General features: G+C 43.9%; 1 protein-coding gene across 1 annotated transcript in view; it reads left to right on the forward strand.

Moving 5' to 3' along the window:
- Positions 1-26,729, forward strand: part of enah (ENAH actin regulator) — a 108,735-nt gene that overhangs the window by 46,875 nt on the left and 35,131 nt on the right. The window contains exons 2-3 of the mRNA XM_078274988.1: positions 16,931-17,096; positions 19,068-19,245. Of these exons, the coding sequence (XP_078131114.1) occupies positions 16,931-17,096; positions 19,068-19,245 (344 nt within the window). The remainder of the gene's footprint in view (positions 1-16,930; positions 17,097-19,067; positions 19,246-26,729) is intronic.

Genomic DNA, 26,729 nt, shown 5'->3' on the forward strand with positions numbered 1-26,729 from the left:
GGCAGTCGGTAATGCTACATAGTGAGCAGATTTAGAGAATCTGTCCACAATGGTGAGTATTGTATCATTACCTTCGGACACAGGGAGACCAGTGACAAAGTCCAGGGCTATGTGTGACCAGGGACGACTCGGGACCGGCAGGGGTTGCAGCAGACCCGAGCATGACTGGTGGGATACTTTACCCCGGGCACAGGTGGTACATGCTGCCACGAAAGCCCGGACATCAGCTTCCGCTGACGGCCACCAAAAGTGTCTTCTCAGCAACGTAAAGGGTACGTTGCATCCCTGGATGGCAGACGAAAGCGGGAAGAATGGACCCACTGCAACACTTCGGACCGCACAGATATAGGGACATAGAGCCGGCCAGATGGTCCATCAGCTGGTCCGGCATCTGATGCTTGGGCCGCCTTGACCAGAGATTCGATCTCCCAGCGAACTGTGGCCACAACGCAGGTAGAGGGGCAGGATGGACTCTGGTTCACTGGACTCAGAGATGGAAAACTGGCGGGACAAAGCATCAGGTTTTTACATTGCGAGATCCTGGACGGTAAAGTAAGAGTAAGTTAAACCTACTGAAGAATATGGACCATCTGGCCTGGCGAGAGTTTAGTCTCTTTGAAGACTGGATGAAGGCCAGGTTCTTGTGGTCGGTCCAAACCACAAAAGGCTGTTCCGCCCCATCCAGCCAATGCCTCCACTCCTCCAGCGCCAGTTTCACAGCCAGCAACTCCCGGTTTCCCACGTCATAGTGTCTTTCTGCTGGAGATAACTTCTTGGAAAAAAAAGCACAAGGATGGAGTTTTTGATCTGTGGGGGAGCGTTGTGATAGAACCGCTCCAACACTGGAGTCAGAAGCATCCACTTCCACCACAAAAGGCAAAGAAGTATCGGGGTGAATGAGCACAGGGGAGGTGGAAAACTGTGTTTTCAGGGTACTCAATGCTAGATCAGCTTCAGGAGACCACACAAACGGAACTTTAGGGGAAGTGAGTTTGGTGAGGGGAGCAACCACCTGACTAAAACCCTGAATGAATCTCCTGTAGAAATTAGCAAACCCCAGAAAACGTAGTTGTTTGCGAGTCTGGGGAATGGGCCATTCAGAAACTGCCTTAATCTTGTCGGGGTCTGCTGAAACCTGTCCCTTTCCAAAAATGAACCCAAGGAAGGGGACTGACTCACGGTGGAACTCACACTTCTCTGCTTTAACAAAAAGTTTGTTTTCCAACAGACGTTGCAGGACAAGACGGACATGAGAAACGTGTTCTTTAAGGGACTTAGAAAAAAATCAGAATATCGTCCAGGTAGACGAAAACAAAACAGTTTAACACGTCTCTTAGCACATCATTCACCATAGTTTGGAATATAGCTGGTGCATTTGTGAGTCCAAAAGGCATTACCAGATATTCGAAGTGTCCAAGTGGTGTATTGAAGGCTGTTTTCCACTCATCTCCTTGCCGAATCCTGACGAGATGATAGGCATTGCGCAGATCCAGTTTAGAGAAGACCGTGGCACCCTGAAGTGGTTCAAAAGCAGAATTGATTAGTGGCAAAGGGTATTTATTTTTTACAGTAATGTTGTTCAGACTGCGAAAATCAATACAGGGGCGCAGCGTCTTGTCCACAAAGAAAAACCCCGCCCTCACAGGTGATGATGATGGACTAATGATCCCTGCGGCCAGGGACTCTCCGATATATTTCTCCATGGCCTCTCTCTCAGGTCTGGACAGGTTGTAGAGTCGGCTAGCTGGCAAGGGAGCTCCTGGAAACAACTCAATCGCACAGGGTGCATCGTCATAGGGTCTATGGGGGTGGCAGAGATAATGCTTTCTCCTTGTTGAACACTTCCGCTAGATCCAGATATTCTTTGGGAACTGATGACAGATCGGGCAGTTTCTCTGATACAGAAGGGGAGTTCACGTTGGGAGGAATAGCTGAACCGAGACACGAGGAATGACAAAAACTGCTCCAACTGCTGATAGTTTTGTGTTGCCAGTCTATTTGAGGGTTGTATAACCAGAGCCATGGAAAACCGAGAATGAGAGGGGATGAGGAAGCTGACACTACTTTAAAAGGGATTTCCTCTCGATGGTTACCGGAGAGAACGAGTGTAACTGGGATGGTTTGTTGCATAACTTTAGCCAGTAGCTGACTGGCTATGGTTGTGACATTGATAGGAAATGGGAGTGATTCAAGGGGAATGTCAGCCTGCTTAGCCAGATTAAAGTCGATGAAGTTATCTTCTGCCCCAGAATCAATAAGGGCGGTTAACGGTAGTGACAGTGTACCCAATTGGAGAGTTGCAGGGAGCGACAGACGAGGGGATGTGGGCTCAGATACAGGAATGGGGCTCGCTAGTGTACCCACTCTCACTAACGAGCCTCCTCTTAGTGAGGAAATGGGAGGAGTTGCCACAGTACAGGCACTCACCTGCCTGTCGGCGGCATAAGCGTTCAGCTGGGGAAAGCCGAGCTCCACCCAATTGAATGGGCTCCCCCTCATCTCTCGCAGCGGGGGCAGGTGCTGCAGAGAGCTCTCTACAGGGAGAGCATGAACTGGGTCTTGGTGTCCTGGAAACCCGAATGGGAACGGGTGCAGGTCCACTCTTCTCCCGTCTCCTCTCTCGGATCCTGTTGTCATCTTAATAGCCAGAGAGACAAGACTATGGAGGTTACAGGGTTCATCGCGAAGCGCAAGCTCATCTTTCAAACCATGAACAAAAACTCTGTAATGCCTCATCATTCCATTTGGAATCAGCTGCTAATGTCCAAAAATCAATAGAGTATTCAGCCACACTATGTGTACCCTGTCTGAGGTCCAACAATCTCTTGGAAGTGTTTCCGACATGATCTGGGTGGTCAAAAACGGAACACAAATGTGAGGAAAAATCAGAAAAGGTTAATCTGGCGAGATGTTGATTGGAACACAGATTCAGCCCAAACTAGTGCCTTTCCCCTGAGTAACCCCAATGCATAGTGTACCTTTGATGATTCTGAGGCAAAAGACAGTGGCTTCTGTTGAAAAATTAACCCGCATTGAAGCAGGAAGCCTCGGCACTTGTTCAATTCCCCAGAAAACGGTTCCGGAGATGTCACAGGGGGTTCCCGGAAGAATGGCGCAGATTCCATGGCAGAGGACGCTGACTGAGTGGGAGGAAGAGACAGCGTTGTAATTTGAGAAGACAGCTGAGTTACTTGATTGAATAATTGTTGGTTGGTTTCCAGTAATTTATGGATTAACTGGTCGTGTTGTCCTAACAGAGCTCCTTGATTTTTAATGGTTTGAAAAATGCCGTCTTCGTCTGGTAACGGTGAAACCTCTGCAGGGTCCATGGCCAGTTCGTTCTGTTAGGGGCTTGTTCTGACCCAGAACGCAGAGATTTCACACACAGACAATGAACGCAGTTTGTAAAGGTTTTAATGAACAAAAGAGTACTCAGAGATACAGTGTGGGTTTTGTCTGAGCGGGGAATCTCCTGGCTGGTCCGAGTACCGAGGCGAGCCGAGGGGGAAGGATCCAGGTCGTACGAGACTCGAGGCGGCCAGGCAGGGAAGAGTTGACAGTAGTTTCCACAGGTGGAGGATTAGGCTGGATGGTGAGGCTGGAAGCTTTTAGGCACAGCGGCGGAGGCAGCAGGTCTCTGTGATCACTGGACAGAAACACAGGGTAAGTATGAGCTCAGGAGAACAAAGACAAAAGCTAGGGTGCACAAGACAGCACGGACACAACTTTGAATAAACGGAGAACTCAGAGCCGAGTTACCACATGGGTGTAGATAACGAACTGGCGCCGAAGAGGTGATCATCCCGGGTTTAAGTATTACTGGAATGTATCTTGGAGATGAGCAGCAGCTGTGAGGAACAGCTGTGCAGTGTTGATTTGGCCACGCCCCTTGACCTACTTTCCTCTGAACACACCTCCAGCACTCCAGGTGGAAAAACACAGATACACACAGACAAACCAAGAACAAAAACACCCAAAACAGGGCGGAGAGAGAGCTGCCCATAACATTGCGTGAAACACTTACCATATCCGGGTACAGCTGCTCGATCTGTGGCCAGGTCTACTTGCAACGGTGGTCTGGAGTAGGCTATAGTTCATGCATACTCCCGTACTATTGGTCCTAACTTAACCCTAATGTTCTCTTTTTACAGTAAAATATGTTTCTGAAAACACCTGAGGAGAGAAATAGTACCGATAAGCGCTACCTAGTTTGACTGCACTTCACGAGCAGTGATGGACACTGAGACTGCTTGGCTCTGATTGGTTGTTTCTCTGATGCCATTCGCAGCAGAGGAACGTGATGATCTGATTAGTGTAGGACATCGCCCAGATCAGCAGCACTCTTTTGGACCAAAGTATTGAAATTGTGGATAACATTGTTTGTTAGCTTTCTCATAATCAGAGAACCGTACTGTTGTGTTTAGTTTTGGTGAAGATTTCGGAGTCTTTAGGAGAGGTGTCAACTCTGCGAGCCCCTGTCTCCTGATTGGTCGTTCATTCTGGTTCTGACTCATACAGGTTGACATGCAGCAACCGTGCCATGGAGGAAGGTCTGGCAATGCAAGACTCAGAGATGTTCACAAGTCATTTTTTGGAAGTCCAAATTCAGTCTCAAGTCTTTGAGGGGCAAGTTCAAGTCAAGTCTCAAGTCTCTGTCCATCTGATCTGTCCCTAACACTGTATTGTTATATCTTATGAATTCAAAGCATGTTCTGTAGCTACCATCCATACAGTACAGTATCAAAATCAGTTTTAGGATAAATTTATGGGGTCTACTTAACATATCCCTCTAGCCCTCAGACCTGGTGAAATATGAACCCAAGTCTGTCACATCATATGGATACAACTATAAATATACAATGTGCCTGTTCCCAGCATTAGCACAACACTTAGCAATGGTTAGCTTGTTACCTGTGACGATATATGCTATATGTAACGTCTCTTTCACTCAAATAAATGTCGAAGTAGAAATCAAGAGAATAGTGGCAGCACCAGTTACAGAACAACATGCATCTCTGTGTCAGTCCAAATTACGCACAATAAGCAGTTTGAACTCACTGATGTAATGACATTTATTTTCTAAGTGTTAGTAGGCTCAGTGAAACTGAGTCCAGCGCGAGGGAGACCCGACTCAGAGGAGGAGAGGTTAGTGAGGCCAGCGTCTCCACGGCAGGTGATCCGCTGCACCATGCATGGATGAAATAATGAAATAGTAAATAGGACAACAGCAACAGAAATATGTGCAGAATTAAGACAGTCAAGACAGCCCAGTGTTTGGTGGACCGGGTACACCTTGTTCACTTAATAGCCTACAAATCATCCACGGGATCAATCACGCATCACATGAGTTTGCCCACCCGACACAGCTTTTGTTCCTGGGGAGATGGATCTGTGCGCCCCGCCTCCTGTGCCCCATGGATGTCTGAGCCTCAGCAACTACTATTTATAAAGTATAATCTGCCTGTTCCCAGCATTAGCACAACACTTAGCGATGGTTAGCTTGTTACCTGTGACGATATATGCTACATGTAACGTCTCTTTCACATTAGCAAGTGACTGACCTATCTGGATGTGTTTGGAGATGCCTGATGAAGTCCGACGTTGTTGATCCAGCATCATTTATCTTGGTGCCACACACCTTGCATGTAGCTGTTCGCTTACTGCCTCTGTTTACGAAGTAATTGAAAGCAAAACTTATGACAAAAGGCACAACTCCTGGAGGACTTGGTGTCGCTATCGTCAATGCATTTTTTTATGTGAGTGCGCACATAGGCATAGCGCATGCGTTATGTTGCACATTACAGCAAAGGGCAGGGGACATGCAGCTCGGCATATGTTTGCCCAACATATATATGCGCCAGTGAAAGAAAATAGAAATACATGAATAAATTTAGATTTAAAAAGCAATAACTGCATGAAAACAGGTTGTTGACGAGTCTCGAAGCTCAAGTCTGAGTCAAATCTGAAGTCTTTTGGGTCGAGTCGCAAGTCAAGTCTGAAGTCACTGTTTGTGCGACAGTGTGTTAAGTGTGACTCAAGTCCGATTCTCAGACTCGAGTCCCCATCTCTGGCGAGACTACTGCTTTAATAACGGCTTTTACTTTGTGTAGGGGTTGAAAATGATGAAATGAAATTATTAATTTTTTTAGAAGAACAACCTGAAACCATTTAAGAAGCTCTGCTTGTCCTTTGTGCCCACTTTGGAATCCAGTGTCCTAATTTACTGCGTTTCCAAACCCTGGCAGAACCTGCAGGCAGCTCTTCAGCAGGGACTTCTCTCGTCTGTTCCTGGCCTGATCAACCATATGGGCTGGAAGCACTCAGACTCTGCACCACACTACAAGTGATTGCTGATTAATGAGAGGGAGAGAAAGAGACAGATGAGGAGAAAATAGTTAGAGGAGGGTGAGTCAGTGAGGCAGAAAGTTATAAATTGAGTGAAAAAAAGAAGCTGAAGATTGAAGACATGGTTGCAAAGTGAGGGAAAGGAAGGATGGAGATGTGGGCTCCTTCCTTCCATCCAGCTGCACTTCTCCCTGAACGTCCCTCTGTCCCAGTACACCTCTCTCTTTCTGTCCTTCCGTCTCCTTCCTTTCCCAGCAAGACTCCCCCTGGATTCCAGGTTCCACAACATTTCTATGGTTCTGCTTGCATGTTTTGTTTCAGCTGCATAGGATTTATCATCCTCCCCCAGTTTGGAAACAGCTGACTCTGGCCTTTCAGAGCACAGCGTCAGTTTACTGTCGGATGGTTTCCAACAAAAACTGCAGAGTCTATTTAGTGAGAGAGAAGTAGTCCGAGGAAAGAAATACCACTGCGATGAGTCCGTCACTAATGAACCTATGCTGATCACAGCCAGAAGTCAAAGTGCTGTTGTAGCAGCAGCTGGAATGCTTACAGTCTCTGTGATTTCACAGGAAACTACGAGAAGCCAAGAAACACTGCTGAGAGTTCAATGAAATCCCCCTCATAACTGGGAAATGAATGCTGTAAAGAGTGCTGTGAAACTAAAACTTGCATGTTTTGTTGATTGCTCTATGAACAATATGATGACCTATAAAGCCATTCTGTAGGAGGAGGGGTTCACTTTACATGATGGGGTGTTCACTGTGTAATGGAAAGAATGCTTTTACAACAACAAACGGAGAGAAATATCTTCTGTGCTTAACCAATAATTACTAATCTGCCAGTTCTTTTCTGCATTAGGTCGATAAAATGTTAGAAAATGAAAAAAGATGTTCAGTTTGCTGTGACATGACAGATTGTTTTAGTCCAGAACCTTTTTGCTTGAATCATGATCATCATCAACACACTCCGTATCAGCAGAAGGAACTGAATCGGTATTGGGAGAGAAAAGGTTTGAGTGGTGCCTCCCTATCTATAACCATAGACTGTAAAAATCAATAATGGACGCAGCATTAGTAATGTCACCCATTGGTTTTTGGACTGCTGGTTTAAAGCCTGGAGTTTGGCGATACGGCCGTCGCCATGCTGTTTGCTGTAACAGGAGAGGGTGGAGCTGGGTAGGATGATGCGGCTAAACCCCTGTTGTTTAGGGTTGCTATTGTGCTGTGCTGTGCTAAGCTAATCGCTAAGAGGGAATGTTGCCAGGGTTTCCTGCAGAAAATGTGTTAGTTAAGGTGGTAGTAGGGTTGCCATCTGATGGGGGGGGTAGACTACAGACTCTGTACTACATTTAACAATTACCTATTAAACACTAAATATTAAATTTAAATAATAATATATAATTAATAAATAAGCTTTTCAAAATAGCAGTTGCAATGTGCAATTTTAAGCTCATTAAACTATTTCAAAAACGTGCTATAACAGTGTTAATCTCATGGCTCCCATTCTCCTCCGTGACACGCTCTCTTCCACTTCACCTGACAAATCTTCTCCACAACAACCATCCATCCATCCATCCATCTTCATCCGCTTATCCGGGGTCGGGTCGCGGGGGTAGCAGCTCCAGCAGGGGACCCCAAACTTCTCATTTCACTGTGTGTAGTGTTAACTACGCTAACTAACCGTGTGTTGTGAACCGCGTGTAGTGATTAAAACAAACAGACAACAGCTGTGTCTCAAAGACCGGGCAGCAGCAGCCGGGACGTTGAGAATCCAGGCGCGAGAGGTGATAGTTCCAGTCACTTCGTCATGTATTCACGTTGAAACAAGAGAAGAAAGCCTCACTGATGTGAAGAACAGGACAGAGATACATATAGAAAGGTTCTCTGCCTGCCGTATGCCGACGCTCCGGTAAGTCCACTCACCCCGTCTCTGCCTGGGCATGCCCCAGCTGACGCACATTTGTTGACAAACTCCGACGCACACGCAACGGTGAAATGGTGATTTATCCCTTTAAATGTGAATTGAAGTGTTGTTAAAGCGGCAGGCACGTGTTGTTAAGGCGGCAGGCGTGTGTTGTTAAGGTGGCAACGTGTTGTTAAGGCGGCAGGCGCGTGTTGTTAAGGCGGCAAGCGCGTGTTGTTAAGGCGGCAGGCGCGTGTTGTTAAGGTGGCAACGTGTTGTTAAGGCGGCAGGCGCGTGTTGTTAAGGCGGCATGCGCGTGTTGTTAAGGCAGCAGGCGCGTGTTGTTAAGGCGGCATGCGCGTGTTGTTAAGGCAGCAGGCGCGTGTTGTTAAGGTGGCAGCATGTTGTTAAGGCGCCAGGCGTGTGTTGTTAAGGTGGCAACGTGTTGTTAAGGCGGCAGGCGTGTGTTGTTAAGGTGGCATGCGTGTGTTGTTAAGGCTTCTGAAGCGAGTCATCAGGCGGAGATCTACCGGCATGTCATCTGCATGTACGGCAGAACATAAGTCCAGTTAACTTTGCTGAAGTGAAAACACACAGTGAGAGGGTCAAAGTTTAAGATGAAAACACACACTGGTGGAAGAAGTATTCAGATCCTTTACTTAAGTAAAAGTACTAATACTACACTGTAAAAATACTCAGTAAAAGTCCTGCTTTAAAAATGTTACTGTTGTGACAGTATGTTCCCCCCCCCCCCCAATATTTCTCTCTGAAATGAAGCAGAATAGAAGTAGAAAGTGTCATGAAAATAAAAGACTCAAGGAAAGTACAAGTACCTCAACACAGCCAAAAACAAGCTAAGCCTCTGTCCTGACTGACAGGTCCTAAAGCATCCCCTGCTTTATCCTCTATTTTAAAATAAATGTAACCATTATTTACTAAATGAACATCATGCTGTGTTGAAGAAGACTTGATTCTAGCGTTTGAGACCATAAACTCATTATGAAAATGTTTACTTTGGTAATAAAGCAAGAGAGAAGTAGGGTAATTTTCTTATAGACTTCTATAGAAACCTAGCCAGAGGAGTCTCCCCCTGCTGCAAGTCAGAGAGAATACAGCTTTAAGGAGTCTCCCCCTGCTGGACGGTAGAGAGAATGCAGCTTTAAGGAGCTTCAGCTCTGGCTTCACTGTTCAGAGCCGGAAGCTTTGTCTAATATTTTTACACTGTGTCTCTAACAAATCCCAGCCATGAGAAGATAGTGTGACTGACAACATGAACCCAGAAGCCTGATTAGCATTCAGCCCTTCAGTACAACCTGTGCAGTGAAGGGTTACAAAGATGATTATATGTAAAGATGATGAGTTATGCTAATTAGGATTCCATATTCAATGATTAAAGAACACATTAGATGGTGGCATTGTTATGATTCCTCATTAATAAGCACAGCTCTAAAATTAAATGAGATCATCATACCAGAGGCCAGCTGTGCTGCATGGTCTGCACCATGACCAGATGGAAGACTAACCCTAACCCAAAACCCAGAACCCTCGGCCGGAGTCCTCTCTCACTGCCTGGCTTTGTCAGAAACACTCAGTGAGTTTCACTTAGCCCTTTTTGGTTAGTTTCTATTTTTAGATGCTTGGCTTGTTATGCAACTTTGGCCTTTAGCAGTGAAATGATCACACTTTCCACCCGTAGCAGTGATGGAGTGACTCAGTACAGTCAGGGAATGACTTGCTGCTTCTCTAGTTTTTATTTTGTAGCCACAGATAAGAAGGTGACCTACAGGAGAGTAGCAGGCCAATGGTCTACAGAGGACCATCTGGGATCCAGTCTTTATCCTGCTCTCGTCCTCTCTGCACTCCTAGCTCTGTTGCTCTCTGTACACCCCCCGCCCCACGTTCAATCCTGGCAGGATGTGACATTATGGCGGTGAAGCCCCTGGAGCTGTTCTGTTCCACTTTGAAATCAGAACCGTTCTTAAATCAGAGCCTCATTAACATTAATGGAGATATTCTCATCTCATATCCTATTCCCCATTCCTATTCTCAGATCTGCAGATTCTTCATATCTGTGTGTGTGTGTGTGTGTGTGTGTGTGTGTGTGTGTGTGTGTGTGTGTGTAACTGGGCTAGAGGCAGAGGGATATCTGGATTGCTCTGCTGTGTCTTTCAAGCTGTTTACTCACCTTGGAAATCAAAATGAAAGCATAATATTGATAGTTTTTTTCTGTCTCGTATTGAGACATTATACAATCTAAGTTCAAACACAGCCCAGAAACTCACCGTATGTCTGAGGCATACGTAGCTGTCAGCAGGACCACAACTCTACAGAAGGCTTTTGGGAGAAACATAGAGATCCCAATGCAAACATACAACTGGCACTTTATGCAGACGTGCTGATAGTGTGGTCTCAGTGGAGAGATGGGGGGGGTACAGCTGATGTGTTCAGTGGAAGAGTTAAGAAGAGAAGAGGAGGGTCAACAGGATTAGATCACACCAGTCAGGTTCTTAACAAGCAGAAACCCATCTGACATCATATCACAGAATGCACACTAATCTCAGAGAGGACCGTTAACAATGCTGCAGCCAGTAATGTAAATAATAAAAAAAGATAATTGTAGCTCAAGGAAAGAAAGCATAAATGTCAAAGGAATTCTCCAGCAGTGATGGGACCACCAGGGAAAAGCCGCAGTGTGTCTGAGCTCCTCACATTTTCTCTTTATGCCTCATGTTGTTTTCCTTCTTTTAGTCGCCACATTTCCTTCCTCTCCAAACACTTTGGGATGGATTCCTTTGGCTTTCTGCTCACAGTGCTTTCAGCTGAATCACCCTGCAAACCACAGTACATCCACCACACACACATGCAGTGTGTGTGTGTGTGTGTGTGTGTGTGTGTGTGTGTGTGTGTGGGAGGCACACTGTGTAGAGATTTGTGACTGAAACCATTGCAGGCAGAGGCTGTGGTCTCTGCAGTGGTCCTGCATTTATTCCATGGTATGAGAATACGCTGACATTCCATCTGACCAAAGTGACCACAGTCAACAAAACATGCAGCAATACAATCATTATTCTTCAGTGTTTAAAGGGCCATCTTTGATTGGCTGCATGTAATCATGAGAGCAGTGCAGGCCCAAACCAGACATTGTTGTTAAGACATTGGTCCTTACCCCCAATTTCCACTGGATGCGGAACGGCTCCTGAACGTCAACGGAGTCATTAGGTTTCCATTAAAGTCAATGTGTGTATTTCCACTGACTGCAGAACGGCTGCGTTCTGACTCTGTCCCAGCTCCGGTGATCCAGCCTTCCGGAGCAGATACGTAGAGCTTCTGTTTTTGCTGGACGCCGGAGAGCGCCGCAGCAATTCAGCACACGGCAGATAGTGCGGGACAGGAAGTCGAGCACAGAAACAAAATAAACATCCGGTTAATTTTCAAAATACAATACACCGTGCTCACGGCGGTTCATATTTCCCTGCACTACACCTTGAAAACACAGCACAGAGTTGTTTCCCCTCTACTCCTCTGGATGGAAACAAACTGTTGTTGGTTTTGTGGTTCTATTCTACGCGAATTCACGAGATCTCGTGGGTCCTTGTGACTACAGCTGTCAGTCATGGCTGTAGCCGGTCGTTGCAGACGTTCTGCATTCAGTGGAAATCCTTGGCTCACACACACATCAGTGTGTCTGCAGCCAGTAGCTCCAGGAAGTCACTGCACCTGGTCAAGAAGTAGTCCCACCAACTCTACGGACACATGAAAAATCAGCGGCGGAATACTGCAGCTTTGAGCCGGTTCCCAGCGGCTGTGTAAGTCTGAATGTGCAGGCCGCTTGTGAATCAGAAATCACCTTTTTTTTTTAAATGTCAGCATGCATCAAACTAACTCTATATATACCACACGTTTATAGCATAAAGATGTGTGTCTGCTCAAAATCTCTATTATGAATGTGGGTGACTTTACCCTGTACTTCATCCAGTCATGGAACCACTGTAGCTGCTGCTCTGTGTCATTTAAAGATGTAAGGGTTAATCATTTGCCTGCAGGTTCTGTAAAAGGTTGTGAATGAATTCTCATGATTGATTTCTTTTCTCCTCTCCAGTTAGTTTCTGCTCACAGTTAGCCACTTCCATATCTGCTGAGGTGTTAATGCATCATGGGAGAAAACAACAAATGGTAATATGAGTTCAACAGCTGCTGCAGAGTGCTACCACACTTCAGCTTCTGTTGTCATTATGAAGCACATTAGCAGAGGAGTGTGTGTGTGTGTGTGTGTGTGTGTGTGTGTGTGTGTGTGTGTGTGTGTGTGTGTGTGTGTCACTAACTGTGGTCCTGGTGTGTGGTGTGTCCTTGACTGTGTAGAGGGCACACAGGAGACATGTTACAGAGCTGTTTCAAGAAGATTCAGTCTTGTAACAGAAAGTTATTTCAAACCTGGAGTGCATGTTCAGTAGCAGTGTGTGCACGTGTAAGAGCCTCATTCGGTGTTTCCTTGTCTCCATTTTCATGCCCTGGAACTAAGGTTACTACAGTTTTGCATTTTTCATTAGTTTTTATTTTTATTTCGTTCTGACTTTTTGTTTTCAAATTCAGTTTAGTTTTAATTAGTTTTTAAAGTGGGTTTGCTAGTTTAGTTTATAGTTTTTATTTTTTGAAAATGCTTAGTTTTAGTTTAGTTTTTATTAGTTTTAGTCTTAGATTTAGTCTTTTTTGTAATATGGGTTATTTGTTGGGGGATTCAAAAAGGTCAGAAAAAGTATTAAGTAATAATAACTCAACAAAAACATCATACAATTTTAGAAATATGTATTCACAATGTATTCAACAATAGCACCAATACATAACATGCAGCCTACATGAGGTCATAAATATGTAAACAGTCTACACAAGACGCCGCAGTAAGAGCAAAATGTGTAAGTGACGTGTTCCAGGAAAAAACCTAAATAGACTAAAGAAGACATCAACAGGTGTTTTCAACTTTGGTTCGAGTAAAGTGGCAAACTTTTTGAAGTCAATCGACTCACACAGTTGTGTAGACATCCCAGAATAATCCACATATTAACCTACGTTTCCTCCCGCTTTTGGTGTTCCTGCATATTTACAACCAGCAGCTATCGGGTTGCCGGTGAAAGCCCTCCTACAGTGTTCTCTATTCTGCTGTTGTCTCGGTCATGCTGCCTGGCCCTGTACCCGTACATCCATGCCCTGTACCCATACATCCATACCCTGTATCCATACATCCATGCCCTGTACCCATACATCCACGCCCTGTATCCATACATCCATGCCCTGTACCCATACATCCACGCCCTGTACCCATACATCCACGCCCTGTACCCATACATCCACGCCCTGTACCCATACATCCATACCCTGTACCCATACATCCATACCCTGAACCCATACATCCATACCCTGTACCCATACATCCATGCCCTGTACCCATACATCCATGCCCTGTACCCATACATCCATGCCCTGTACCCATACATCCATGCCCTGTACCTATACATCCGTGCCCTGTATCCATACATCCATGCCCTGTACCCATACATCCATGCCCTGTACCCATACATCCGTGCCCTGTATCCATACATCCATGCCCTGTACCTATACATCCATGCCCTGTACCCATACATCCATGCCCTGTAACGTTACCGGGGTTAGCTTCTGTTTCGGGGGAGGGAGGCTTTGCGTTCTCCTTTACCTTGTTAAGGTAAGCCAGGTTAGCCTCCTAGCTTGTGTGCGCTTCTCAAATGTACTTTCAAATTCGTGAGATTTTTCCCCGTATTAAATTGTACATGTTTTACCACCTTCCACTGCAAGGCACTTTATCTGACATAGTCATAATCAAATAGGACTGCTTTCTTCCGACTTTCGGTACCGCTATGATGCCAGGCGAGGGGCACGGACATGTTGTGTTCAATTTGACGTGGAAAGTCGGAATTTCTGGGTTCCCAGTCGGAAACTATACGTCTACGGGAAATGTCACGGTCGGAGAGATATAACGTTATTTGCATACATTTACTCGATAATTTTATTTTATTTCAGTTAGTTTTGCAAACAGACGTTACAGTTTTAGTTTAGTTATCGTTTTTTTGTAATGCCTCGTTTTTATTTTTATTTCAGTTAACGACAATGTTTTTTCCCCCCTAGTTTTTGTTATTTCGTTCGTTTTGGTTAACGATTATAACCTTGCCTGGAACAGATCCTTTTTAAAAGGCCCTGGCAGCAGAATGTGTGTCCACATGCGTCCTGAGTTAACACTTGTGATCGGATCTCATTTTCTTGCTCTGTATGCAAATAAAATGTCTGTGGTTTGAAGTTTAGTTTCTATATCTGCTTTATTTTATTTCATGTTCACTTATAGTGTTACTTTACTGCTGATGAAGACCTTAAATTTCCTGATTTTGCTTTTAATTTGCTTTTATTGTGAAGAAGTTATGGGACGTGAAACTGTTTCACTCGCCAGCTTCTGAATAGCAACAGCAGAAGTTGCAAGAATTGAATGTCTGCAGTAATGTCCTACATATTGGTGAATTCAGGTACATTTTATGAGTTATTGACTCCCAGCGGTCCCCCGGGCTGACTCAGCCGCCTTTTCCAGGCAGCCAACCAAAACGCACCATTCTCTCACTTTCTGTGGCGTGAGAACTACTTTCAAATAGTACTGTTTTAAAATACAAAGACAGCCAAGATTCACAGAGCTGCCTATAGCACAGACGTGGACAAAGCCAGTGAATGAGTCCGTAGTTCTGCTCACAGTTATGTAGGCGGTCCTTAATGCGGTCCAGACCACCTCCGTATGTGGTCTGAGTGATCGGATCTTATTGTCCTGGGTCTGTCACTTTCTCTACTTGTATTCAGATTGTGACATACAGAAATTCATATCACTGTAATGCTTTCCCCTCTGTCGATCTCTGGTATTAGTAGTTACTTGTCAGGAGGAGTACTACCCATCTGTGATAAAGTTCTATATTGTTTGTCTCTGGACAAGATTTTCTGAGAAAATTACCTTTATTTACCAGACAGTGATGGTCTAACAAAATAATGTTGAAGGCATCATGGGAAATGATATCTCAGCCTCTGTTGCTGATTTGAATTGGCCTTGTGAGAGTGCAACTGTGATACTAAATATGCTGCTAGGTGTCCAGCTATCAGTCACATGTCACTCACTGAACTCTCTGTGAGCTTGTTACTTAGTGACAGATAATAAACACACATTCATTAGTTTGGTTCTCAGGGCGGAAATGGTCTGAATGGATCTGATGTCAGCTCCCCCTGGTGCTGGTGGGCTGTAACTGCAGTCTGAAGGACCTGTCTCTGTCTTCATGTCTCTTTCTGTCTGTCTTCATGTCCCCTTCTGTCTCTGTCTTCATGTCTCCTTCTGTCTGTGTCTACATGTCTGCTTCTGTCTTCATGCCCCGTTCTGTCTCTGTCTTCATGTCTCCTTCTGTCTGTGTCTACATGTCTTCTTCTGTCTCTGTCTTCATGCCCCATTCTGTCTCTGTCTTCATGTCTCCTTCTGTCTGTGTCTACATGTCTCCTTCTGTCTCTGTCTTCATGCCCCGTTCTGTCTCTGTCTTCATGTCTCCTTCTGTCTGTATCTACATGTCCCCTTCTGTCTCTGTCTTCATGCCCCGTTCTGTCTCTGTCTTCATGTCTCCTTCTGTCTGTATCTACATGTCCCCTTCTGTCTTCATGCCCCGTTCTGTCTCTGTCTTCATGTTTCCTTCTGTCTGTGTTTACATGTCTTCTTCTGTCTGTGTCTACATGTCTTCTTCTGTCTCTGTCTTCATGTCTCCTTCTGTCTGTGTCTACATGTCTCCGTCTGTCTCTGTCTTCATGCCCCGTTCTGTCTCTGTCTTCATGTCTCCTTCTGTCTGTATCTACATGTCCCCTTCTGTCTTCATGCCCCGTTCTGTTTCTGTCTTCATGTTTCCTTCTGTCTGTGTTTACATGTCTTCTTCTGTCTTGTCTTCATGTCTCCTTCTGTCTGTGTCTACATGTCTTCTTCTGTCTCTGTCTTCATGTCTCCTTCTGTCTGTGTCTCCATGTCCCCCTTTTGTCTCTGTCTTCATCACCTGTCCTCCTTCACTCTTCTGTGTGTTTAAGGGAACCATAAACTGGATTATTATTAATATTAAGATGTCGTAGAGGAAAGTACTGTTTCCTAACTCTTTAAAGAACTCTTCACAGCACTGATGGCCCAATGTTGAGATTGTGTTGTGATGACTTATTAGAAATGTAATGTTATGTTACCGATAAGCTCACTGATAGCACACTCGGATACAGTGACAGTTTCAGGACAAAACATGTAATATCACAAACTTAGTTTGAAAAGTGAAAGGAGTAATGAAGCCACCATGGTTTTCAAAATAAAGGTATTATTTGGCATTAATGTGGCAGCCTGTGCAGTAGTAGGAGAAGATGAAATATTTAGCAACAGATAGTAAATGAGCATTCATTTTGTCTTTTTTGTGAAAGGAGTTTTTAATGACAGCAGTAGTCACATGGCCTGACTGATCACCATGGTATCACAGCTCAGAACATCATCTTTAGGATGGTTGTCTATCTCCCTCCAGTCGGCATCAGTAAACCATCGTACACCGTGTTTTTGGGGAGTTATCAGCAGCTGAAATGCATGATTGTACCGTGATTTCCTGTCTTTGTGTCTCTGCAGTGAACAGAGTATCTGCCAGGCGCGAGCCGCTGTCATGGTGTACGACGACGCCAATAAGAAGTGGGTCCCAGCTGGAGGGTCCACGGGCTTCAGCAGGGTCCACATCTACCACCATACGGGCAATAACGCCTTCCGCGTAGTGGGACGCAAGATCCAGGATCACCAGGTGGTTGGAACCCTTCTTTAGTCAATGCCTGGAGTCAGTTGGTCTGATCTAACACTTTATTTACAGTGGAAGTCAAGGTTGAATAACTGATGAAATCTCTATTTTCTGTAACATTTTCTGTGGTGTTGGGTTTTCAGAATCACAATTGCAAAAGCATGTAATGCCTTCAAAGTGATATTCTGTCAGTCAGCTAAAGAACTGTGTAGTGTAGTGTGTGTGTGTGTGTGTGGGTGTGTTTGATCGATGTTTAGCTACTGTGAATGAAACTCAACACTTCCTGTCGATGTTTCACAGTATGTGAGCGTCGCTGACAAAGTGGAACTGAGTGGAATTATTTCATCAGTGAGAACAGTTTTTCTGTTACAAAGAGCAGCTTAGAGCAACAATTGTATCATTGACATTAGAAATACATATGGAGGAAGTGTTAAGAGTAAATCAAAATGGGAGCAGATGAGAAAACAGGGAGAATGTGATCATAAAAGAGACTCTGACGCTGGACTGTTTGTCACCCTGCTGTGACCTTACCACATAATAAAACAGCATTGGGACGTCTGTGTTAGCGGGTTCAGGCTGATTCTCAGTTTGTGTGGCCAGCGACAATAAGCATCTGGACCTCCTCCATCTCTTTTTACTGGCTGCTTGTTGTAATGCTCAGTCCGTCAACAACAGAAGAAGGCTTACTGTATGTGAGGAACAAACATTAGAATAACCACAGGTTATATCATGGCAGCACTACACCTTGTTCAGTAAACTAGGGCAGGGTTCTTCAACAGGGGGTCCGGGACCCCTAGGGGGTCTTCAGAGTCAATGCAGGGGTGCTCCAAATTATTAACTTTTGAAAGTTTTTTTCAAAATTTTAAAAGTCTTAACATTAATCTAGGATACTATTTGTGAATATAAATCCCCACTGCTTACTAGCTTATAGTCAAGGTAGTCACTAAGGCCATCCACAGATGCCATGTATGTTTAACATTAAAAAATGATTTATAAAATCATGCCTACAATTATTAGGCTATTTGAATAGCTAAGTATTCTATGAAAAAAGGTATGTATAAAGGCTTTATGCCGCCCTACGCCCAGTTTAATATGCAACTTCATTTTATACAATATATGTAGTAGGAGGTCCCTGCTCTGTCTCTCTTTCAGCTAAGGGGTCCCACGTGTTATGGTGCTCAGGAGAACATATGGCTTTATGAAGGAAGGTCTCAGAACAGTTTCCTCTCTGTGTCACTGTGAGGTTCCTCAAAGACAAGCGTCCCTGTAGGAGAATGGTTTGGATTCAGTCTCTTATTAGTTTGGACATGAGATGACACAGGGATTAAACCACATTACACAATTGTGTTTCAGCTGAATCAGATGAAAGTGATTTTCCACCATTATGATGCAGATAAAGACCCTTCACGCTGTGTGCATGGAGGCTGCAAAAGTAGAGGGAGTCCCAGTCCTTAAGGTTCTCAATAACTCTTGACTTGGCCGTGTGCCCAGGACACTGAACATCCCTGAGGTTAGGCACCGTAAACACAGAGTGAGGAGATCATAAAGTCTCTTTACGAGCAGGTACTGTAAAAAGGAGCTTTTAGAACATAATGGCTGCAGAGCCCCAGTATTGTCACTTTGTGTTTAATGAGTTTGGGCTTTTCCAGTATGTGGGTGTGTTGTGAGCTCCTGAGCGCAGCGGCAGGTGGACAGAGCGAGCGTCATGACTGACAGAAAGAGCCATAAATCTCAGGTCGGCCTTAAAACATGCTGCCCCATTCAAGCTTTCCTTTCCACAAGGCTATTTCCTGTCAGTATAAGCTCTTGACACGTCAGAAACATCGCAATATTCTTAGTAGCTCCGTAAATCAAGCTGTGATTTGAACAGTTTCTGATTGGGTTACTTTAAAAATGCTACCTCATTAGTCATTTCTAAAAGATGTTTCCTCTTTCCTCGTTTCCCTTTCCCCACCCGCTCATCATGGACCTCTCCAGGTGGTGATAAACTGTGCCATTCCCAAGGGGCTGAAGTACAACCAGGCCACGCAGACCTTCCACCAGTGGCGGGACGCCCGGCAGGTCTATGGCCTGAACTTCGGCAGCAAGGAGGACGCCAACGTGTTTGCCAGTGCCATGATGCACGCCCTGGAGGTGCTCAACTCCCAGGACTCAGGTAGGCCTGCTCTGTGTGGTGTGTTGGACAGATTGGATATATATATGTGGAATGAGCTTTCAGCATTGGGCTACCAGGACGCCCCACTGCTACTCTGAAGCATTAGATATGAAGTGGACTGTCAGCTGTGCAGTGTTTAGTCACTAGATTATTCCAGACTTTTGTGAACATTGAGTGGGATGTATCTGTGTTGGTAGTGAGTACATTTTTTCATTATTTCCTGCATAGAGCATCATTTGATTTCTCTTGATTTAAGCAGCTGATCCCAGAATATGTCTTACATGAGATCAAGCAACAAAAAGCCACTTTGACCTTGTCCAGGTTTTTATTCCACAGACTGTAGCTGCAGACCTCACCTACTTACAGGACCAAATCAGGCCAAGTTCACTTTAAACAGGTCTAACATCATTGTCTAATTGTCGTTGTATTAGGGATATAGTCTGTAGATCAGAATACAACTCTGCTATCCTAAAATCGCAGATGAGCTTCATTGTTTCCAGTTCCCATGTGAGAATCAGAGACAAGCAGAGATTATAACAGAGGTTTCACCAGTTTAAACCAATCATTTATTAACCCAAAAATAGAATAACGTAATGTAAACATTTAACCTTCTTTATCCATCTACCTTGTAACTTATTAAAAAGAAAGTAAATGGAACTAAAAGCGTTGACTACTATCACGACATCTCAAACGCGTCATGGAGGTACAACCAAGACAAAGAAAGGACCAAGTTCATCAAGATCAAATCCAGTTTAAAATAGAAGTTAGGTATTGGTTTAACATCTCTCAAGTGTTTGACTACTGACCGTTGAAAACACAATCATAGACGTTCCAGTGTGGAGAATGTTGGTGTATGAACATCATAGCTTGTAGTTGAGAAGTTTTGTGTTACTCTACTCAGGAATCAGGAGAGAAAAGGTAGAGTGAGTTCATCTCTACTCAGTGTCATGCAGCTGTTCCGCCGCTGCTTTCTTGCACAAATAATGATGTGTGTGAAACATCCGTGTGTGTGTGTGTGTGTGTGTGTGTGTGTGTGTGTGTTTAAACATTTAACCATTCAGTCACACCAGCCTCGGACACATTTCAGCCGGAAGCCAGGCCTCTGTGGAGACTTCTCCTGATTGGCTGCAGAGCCATTCTGTAATGTCATTGGTTAAGCTGCGCTCTAGTTGTCATGCAGCGACAGAGTAGCAAGACTAGAGGAACCACAGTTGTCATGGTCTCCTGATTTTTTAAAGAGTTATGAGTATACAGATTCAAAATGCCATAAACAACAAGTATAATATAATACTTTGGATATTTATTAAATATAACCAAGAATTCACAAACACACACTACAAAGTATATGTAGATGGCTCAGCACCAGCCTGATTGTGTATGTGTCAGTATAATGACTGGAACATTGTAGCTGAAAGCTACGCAACTGCACAGGTTAGTGTAGCCGCTAGCATGACATGCCACATCTCTTTTACAGTGGAAGACCCTACTTGTCAGAGCTCTGTGGTGGACAAACTATGTAATGGAGACATGTAATTTCTACATGACCTCAAACCCAGCTTTCTTTCCTGCAACATTTCTTGTTACTTATCTGTCATCATATACACAGATTGTGATATATCTGCAATAAGCTAATACCTGTCATGGTTTTATTACCATGCAAAGTGTCTTTGAGTACCTTTTATTATTAATTATTATTATTATTATTGGCCACTAAGTGAGACACAAGACTCTTTACTTTGTCTAGAAAATGGAAGGATACTTGTTAAAGCTAACATCTAAAATGATCTGCTTCCATCTCTTTTGAGATGTCTGTCTGTCTGTCTGTCTGCCTGCCTGCCTGCCTGCCTGTCTGTCTGTCTGTCTCTCTGTCTGTCTGTCTGTCTGTCTGTCTGTCTTCTGTCTGTCGACAGATTTTTCCACAGTGATAGAGTCCCAACAGTACAAGATGCAGTCAGGCTACAAACATACAGACGTATAAACACCAAAGTACTCAATCCTCTGTGGTAGTTACAGGTGTCTCCAGGACCACAGTTAGTGACACACACACACACACACACACACACACACACAAACATGCACGCACGCACACACACACGCGCGCACACACACATGTAGCACACACACGCCTGCACACGCGCGCACATGCACACACACAAACACACACACACACACACACGCACGCAGCTGAAGGAAGGAGGGAAGGAGTGGTAGCCACTCACTCATTCACTGTGCAATAAATGAATAATCTACTCACATACATACCTGGACACTCTAACTGCTCTTAACTGCTAATTTATGCTAAATGTCATTTATTTATTAACTGTATAATAACACAGTACCATACACAGTCCTACATATCTATATATTTATCTTTATTTATCTGTAGTTTATTGTTGTTTACTGTTTGTTTACTTTTTGTAAAAAATATTTAGCTAAAAGTTTGTTATTGTTATTCTTATACTGTATTTTTTCTATACTGTATTTTCTATACCTCTTTATTTAAAGAGTGTTCTGTAAGCTGCTGAAATCTGCTGCTGAAATCTAATTTCCTTGCGGGAGTCATCCCTAAAGGATCAATAAAGAGAAGTCTAAGCCTGACTTTATCTCACAGTTCTGCCATGAGGAGGAAGAATATTTATAAATTGTTTAATATTTACGATGGTAGTGCCTTATTGGTTTAATCCTGAATTACAGGGGAAATGTATAAATGTCCTTGCTTGGTAATATTCTCTAACCCTGAGATTTAAAACAGTGGCAGCAGTCATTTGGGCCTGTCCCTCTCAGTGGACTGAGGAGAAGCTCTTACTATTCTTACCATTCCAGACATGCATCCTGATGACTGCAGCAGTCACAAGTTCCTTTTGTCTGGCACTCTGCAGTCTCTCATTAATTAGGCCTTTGCATCTGAGAGTGGTTCCTTCTGACAGTTACAGTATTATAGACCCAACTGACTCAAAATAAAATCAAGACTTTTTTATTATTTACAAAGGAGAATATTCTCCATCCCTGCTTAACACAATTTGATGACTTTTAACATCTTAAACCCCACAACTCATTACATTTTATATTTGCTGTGCAGGCAAATACATTCTTATTAGGCGCATCAGGTTTCTTTGTCAACTGCTGTCCATTACACCTGCTGCACACAGGCTGGTATATAGATTTAACATTTGGGAGAAAGAGAGCACTGGTATCTGAATCATTATTAGAAAAGAAAAAGTTCAATCTGTGTATACCAAATGTGTCAGGGTGAATTTGGGGAGAATGGGTATAAAATGAAATGATACAGCTGTGAAAACATGGAGTCATGTGTGTGAATATTTACCTCAGTGAAAAAATCATATAGCTTTGATTAAAAGCTGGAAAAAAGTGATACAGCTATACTGTCAACTGTCAGACAATCCCAATAGGGATTATTGATATTATCAATTCATGTGTTGAATCTGTTGAATAATGAATACATTTTTGGTCAATGTCCTTGTCCCATCACAAGTTGCTTTGTCGAAACAACAGTTATTTAGTTTACTAGCATACAGTAAAACAAAGAAAAACAGCACATTTGTGGAATTCTTTCCTTGAAAAATGACTTAAACAGCAATCTATAATCAAAATACAATAGCTGCAGGTCTGGATGCTTTGACCCCCCCCCCCTTGTTGTTTGTCAGGTCCAGCATGCTAACCCCCCAGGGAATACCCCAGAGTTTACCTTGCCCCTCTAGGCTGTGTAATAGGCCGGCCCACTTGTTGCCGGGCATCTAAAACTATAATAAGTTCATGTTTGCAGCTTGTGTGACTCTGACACCTGATATGCCATGTCACTGAGATATTCTAACAGGGCAGTGAGTTGGAATCAAATGTCCAGCAGCCATCCACAGGAGGTGAGGATGGCTGAGGTATAGATGTCACTCCTACTGCTTTTCTAGACTTCCTGACTCCCCGAGCTTTAAATTGATCCCTCCACTTGTAGAGATAGACAGACACAGAGGCAGACGGAGAACAGCTCTGTTCACACTGGATGATAATACTAACCCTGTGTGAAGCCAACTTAAACTGTATTCAGGGTATGAAATGAACCAAGTTCATCATCCTGTGTTATATGAAACTCAAAGGTCAACTCCTACATTATTTACCAGGGTTCCCAGAGGCCTCACTGTCGCAGAATTTGTGGATTTAGAAAAATATAAGGAGGTATTTTCTGAAATGAAATACGGTTTCTTCTTGTTAATCAAATGGGAAATCATCAGTTTGGCTCAGAACGTGGCCAGAGCAGCAGTTTGAAAAGAAATGACTGCTTTACAAGATGAGGCTTATGACATAACCGTAAAAATCTTTGAGTCCTTGCATCATAACAAACAAGACATTGAAAGTCATTGAAGTCCTTAAATTAGTAGCAGTGTGTTTGAGCTCTGAAGTCCCTACATACTGTATTAATGGTGAGGCAGGTTTAAAGTAATAAAGGCATGGATAAGGTCAACAGAGGTAAGGGACAGAGGTGGAGAGAGGTGGAAGCCAGATAGAGAGAAGCAGGTCTGTGTGTGCCAGGTTGGCCATCTAGTGTAATGGTTATTGATGAGTGTCCTATCAGACCTCAAAGAACCATGTCACCTGTTGCTGCTGAAACACCGATGTCAGCAGGAAGCACGGTGACAAAGCAGCCAAGGAGCCATTAGGCAGCCACATCCCAACTGTGTTACAAAAGGAACTTTATTTCTTCATACATTCTTGTGGTTGTGCCTGCAATGCAAACTGTTTGGTATTCAGTCTGCAGTCACAGCTGGTTTGGGCTCCTACTTCTGGGCCCAGATTGAATAACTAGTCTCAGAGTAGAGATCTCAAGAGTACCACATATTTGGTCCTACTTTTAGGACTAGGAGTAAATGCAGTTTATCAACTCTCTTAAGCTGGAAATTACTCCTATCTCTGCCAATAGGAGAGCTCTGTTAGGAGCTGCCAGGAGAGGGCTGAATCTTTAATGACAACAAGCTTCTTCACAACCACAACTCTCTCTCTCTCTGCCTCTCTCTCTCTCTCTGTCTCTTTCTCTCTGTCTCTCTCGCTCTGTCTCTCTCTCTCTGTCTCTCTGTCTGTCTCTCTCTCTCTCTCTCTCTCTCTGTCTCGTTCTCTCTCTCTCTCTCTCTCTCTCTCTCTCTCTCTCTCTCTCTCTCTCTGTCTCTCTCCGTCTCTGTCTCTTTCTCTCTGTCTCTCTCTGTCTCTCTCTCTCTGTCTCTGTCTCTCTCTCTCTCTGTCTCTCTCTCTGTCTCTCTCTCTCTGTCTCTGTCTCTCTCTGTCTCTGTCTCTCTCTCTGTCTCTCTCTCTCTCTCTGTGTGTGTGTCTCTCTCTCTCTCTCTCTCTCTCTGTCTCGTTCTCTCTCTCTCTCTCTGTCTCTCTCTCTGTCTCTCTCTCTCTCTCTCTCTCTGTGTCTCTGTCTCTCTCTAACTTAACTTACATACTCAAGTTCAATCAACACATACATATCTGACAAAAAATTAAAATAGTCGACCTAATGAATAAATGCAAGTTTAACTTTCAAAAACTCATAAAGTTGAGCTCAAAATCCACAACTTGTATAAGCTTGTTCAATCAGTTCCTCATTTCTGCTGAGGGTCTGCATGTTGTACTGTGAATGACCAGTGTCAGTCAGTGGAGGATGCTTCATATGAATGTCTGAAGTGCGGTATTCTTAGTCTGGAAGGAATCCTGGCTTGATAAAGACGAGCCCAGATCTGATCCTGGCCCATGGCCACATGTCATGCTTTTTACTAGAACAATATACAGTATTTCTATGAAGCAGGTGTCATTTTTCCATTCTTGCTCAGCCTGGGCTGTAGGTAATCACAAGATGTTACTACAGATGCTTGGACGATGACATGATGGGCAAAATATGATACTATGCTGTGGATTCTAGCTTTTAGAAACAGCATGTGTCTGCCCTGTAATCCTGCAATCTGTGCTTTGACCAGATGGTCTAAATAAACCTGGACGTGGACATATATGTCTTACAGTCAGGCTCACTTTGACAGTTGCATTTTGTCTGTGATTGCAGAGTGTGGACGTCATCGAGCTCTGAGTTACTGGCCTCAGGTCCCACTGGAGACACACATGCTAAAAATGTACACACTCATCATACTGAGTCCACCAAACAGAGTCTGAGCGTCAGATGTTATTCACTAACCCTGGGTGCTCTGTAGTCTGTCGGTCTAGGACGGGATGATGGATGGACATACTGGACTAATGCTCATCAGCACATGTACACAAAGACCTTGACCTGTTGGCATGGGACAGTGTCCGCTCTTCACTCAGACAAACATAGATAGATGACAGCTTTGATGACAGCTGATTTCTCTGAGTGGGTCCCTGTCCTCCACCTCTGTCCGTCCATGTCCACTGTCCGGATAAACATTCCGTCTCTCCTTTGGTGTTCACTGTGTCTTTTTCTCTTCTCGTCACCTTTTGTCTCCTTTTTGTCATCTTTTTTGAATTATTCCTTCCTTTGCTGTGTGTTGTCATTCATAAAGTCTACTGACATGCTGTGGAAGTGTAGTGGTAAATATATCAAATAAACTCTTAGGCCCTCATTTATGAAACGTGCGTACGACCAAAAACAGGCGTAGGACGGGCGTACGCCGATTCCTACGTAAAGCAAGGCATTTATCAATTTGAATGTGAGCGTAGGCTGCGATAAAATCTCACGTCTGGTCTGAACTCGTGTACGCAAGTCAGTGTGGACTTACGGTGCAGCATACCATGAGTTTAACAGGTATAGTGTTATGTTTGGCAATGATACTCAATACAGGAAACATGATGATGCACAACATTTTTATTTATTCTTCAGGTTTTCATTTCTCTTTTAAAGTGTCGTTAATGGCCACAAGTGAACGATGAAAAAAGCACGAGTAAAATAAAAGACACTGCATAAACTCAGCTACTGTGTGTTTATTTAAATATAGGTAAACCATGTAGGCCTAAGAGATTGCAATATAAGCCTGTATATTACTATTAGGACTATAGTATACATATGTCAAGGATGTATAAATTAAATAAACTTCAGCTGGAGTCTGATTTACCACGGCAACACTGTTGACTGCATCAGTGATCTCTTTCCATTCCACATTCTTTCTTCAGCCTTAATCCCAGTTCTCAGGCTGCCAAATAGTGAACCTGAGATATCAGGGTTTCAGTCTCCACCTCTGAGAAGTGCCGCTTCTCATCCGGATTACGTCTCGCCATGTCGTAAATTGTAGGGGCGAGGCCTCAAAACCCAGAATATATTGGGGTGTGATATTTAAATTACAATCGTTTCCAGCCGCTGCATTTATCAATGCACGACCATTCTTACGCTCTGATTGGTGTGATACGAGGATTTCTGTGCTCATATCTGCGCTGGTTTCTACGTTAGGTTGATAAATGAGGGCCATAGTGTCTAATACTTGATCTTCAGCTCATAATGCAAACAACTAATAAATCGATCCGTCAAAATAGACTGA

This window comes from Sander vitreus, chromosome 18, assembly GCF_031162955.1.
Source record: "Sander vitreus isolate 19-12246 chromosome 18, sanVit1, whole genome shotgun sequence".
In the NCBI taxonomy this organism is placed as follows: Eukaryota; Metazoa; Chordata; class Actinopteri; order Perciformes; family Percidae; genus Sander; species Sander vitreus.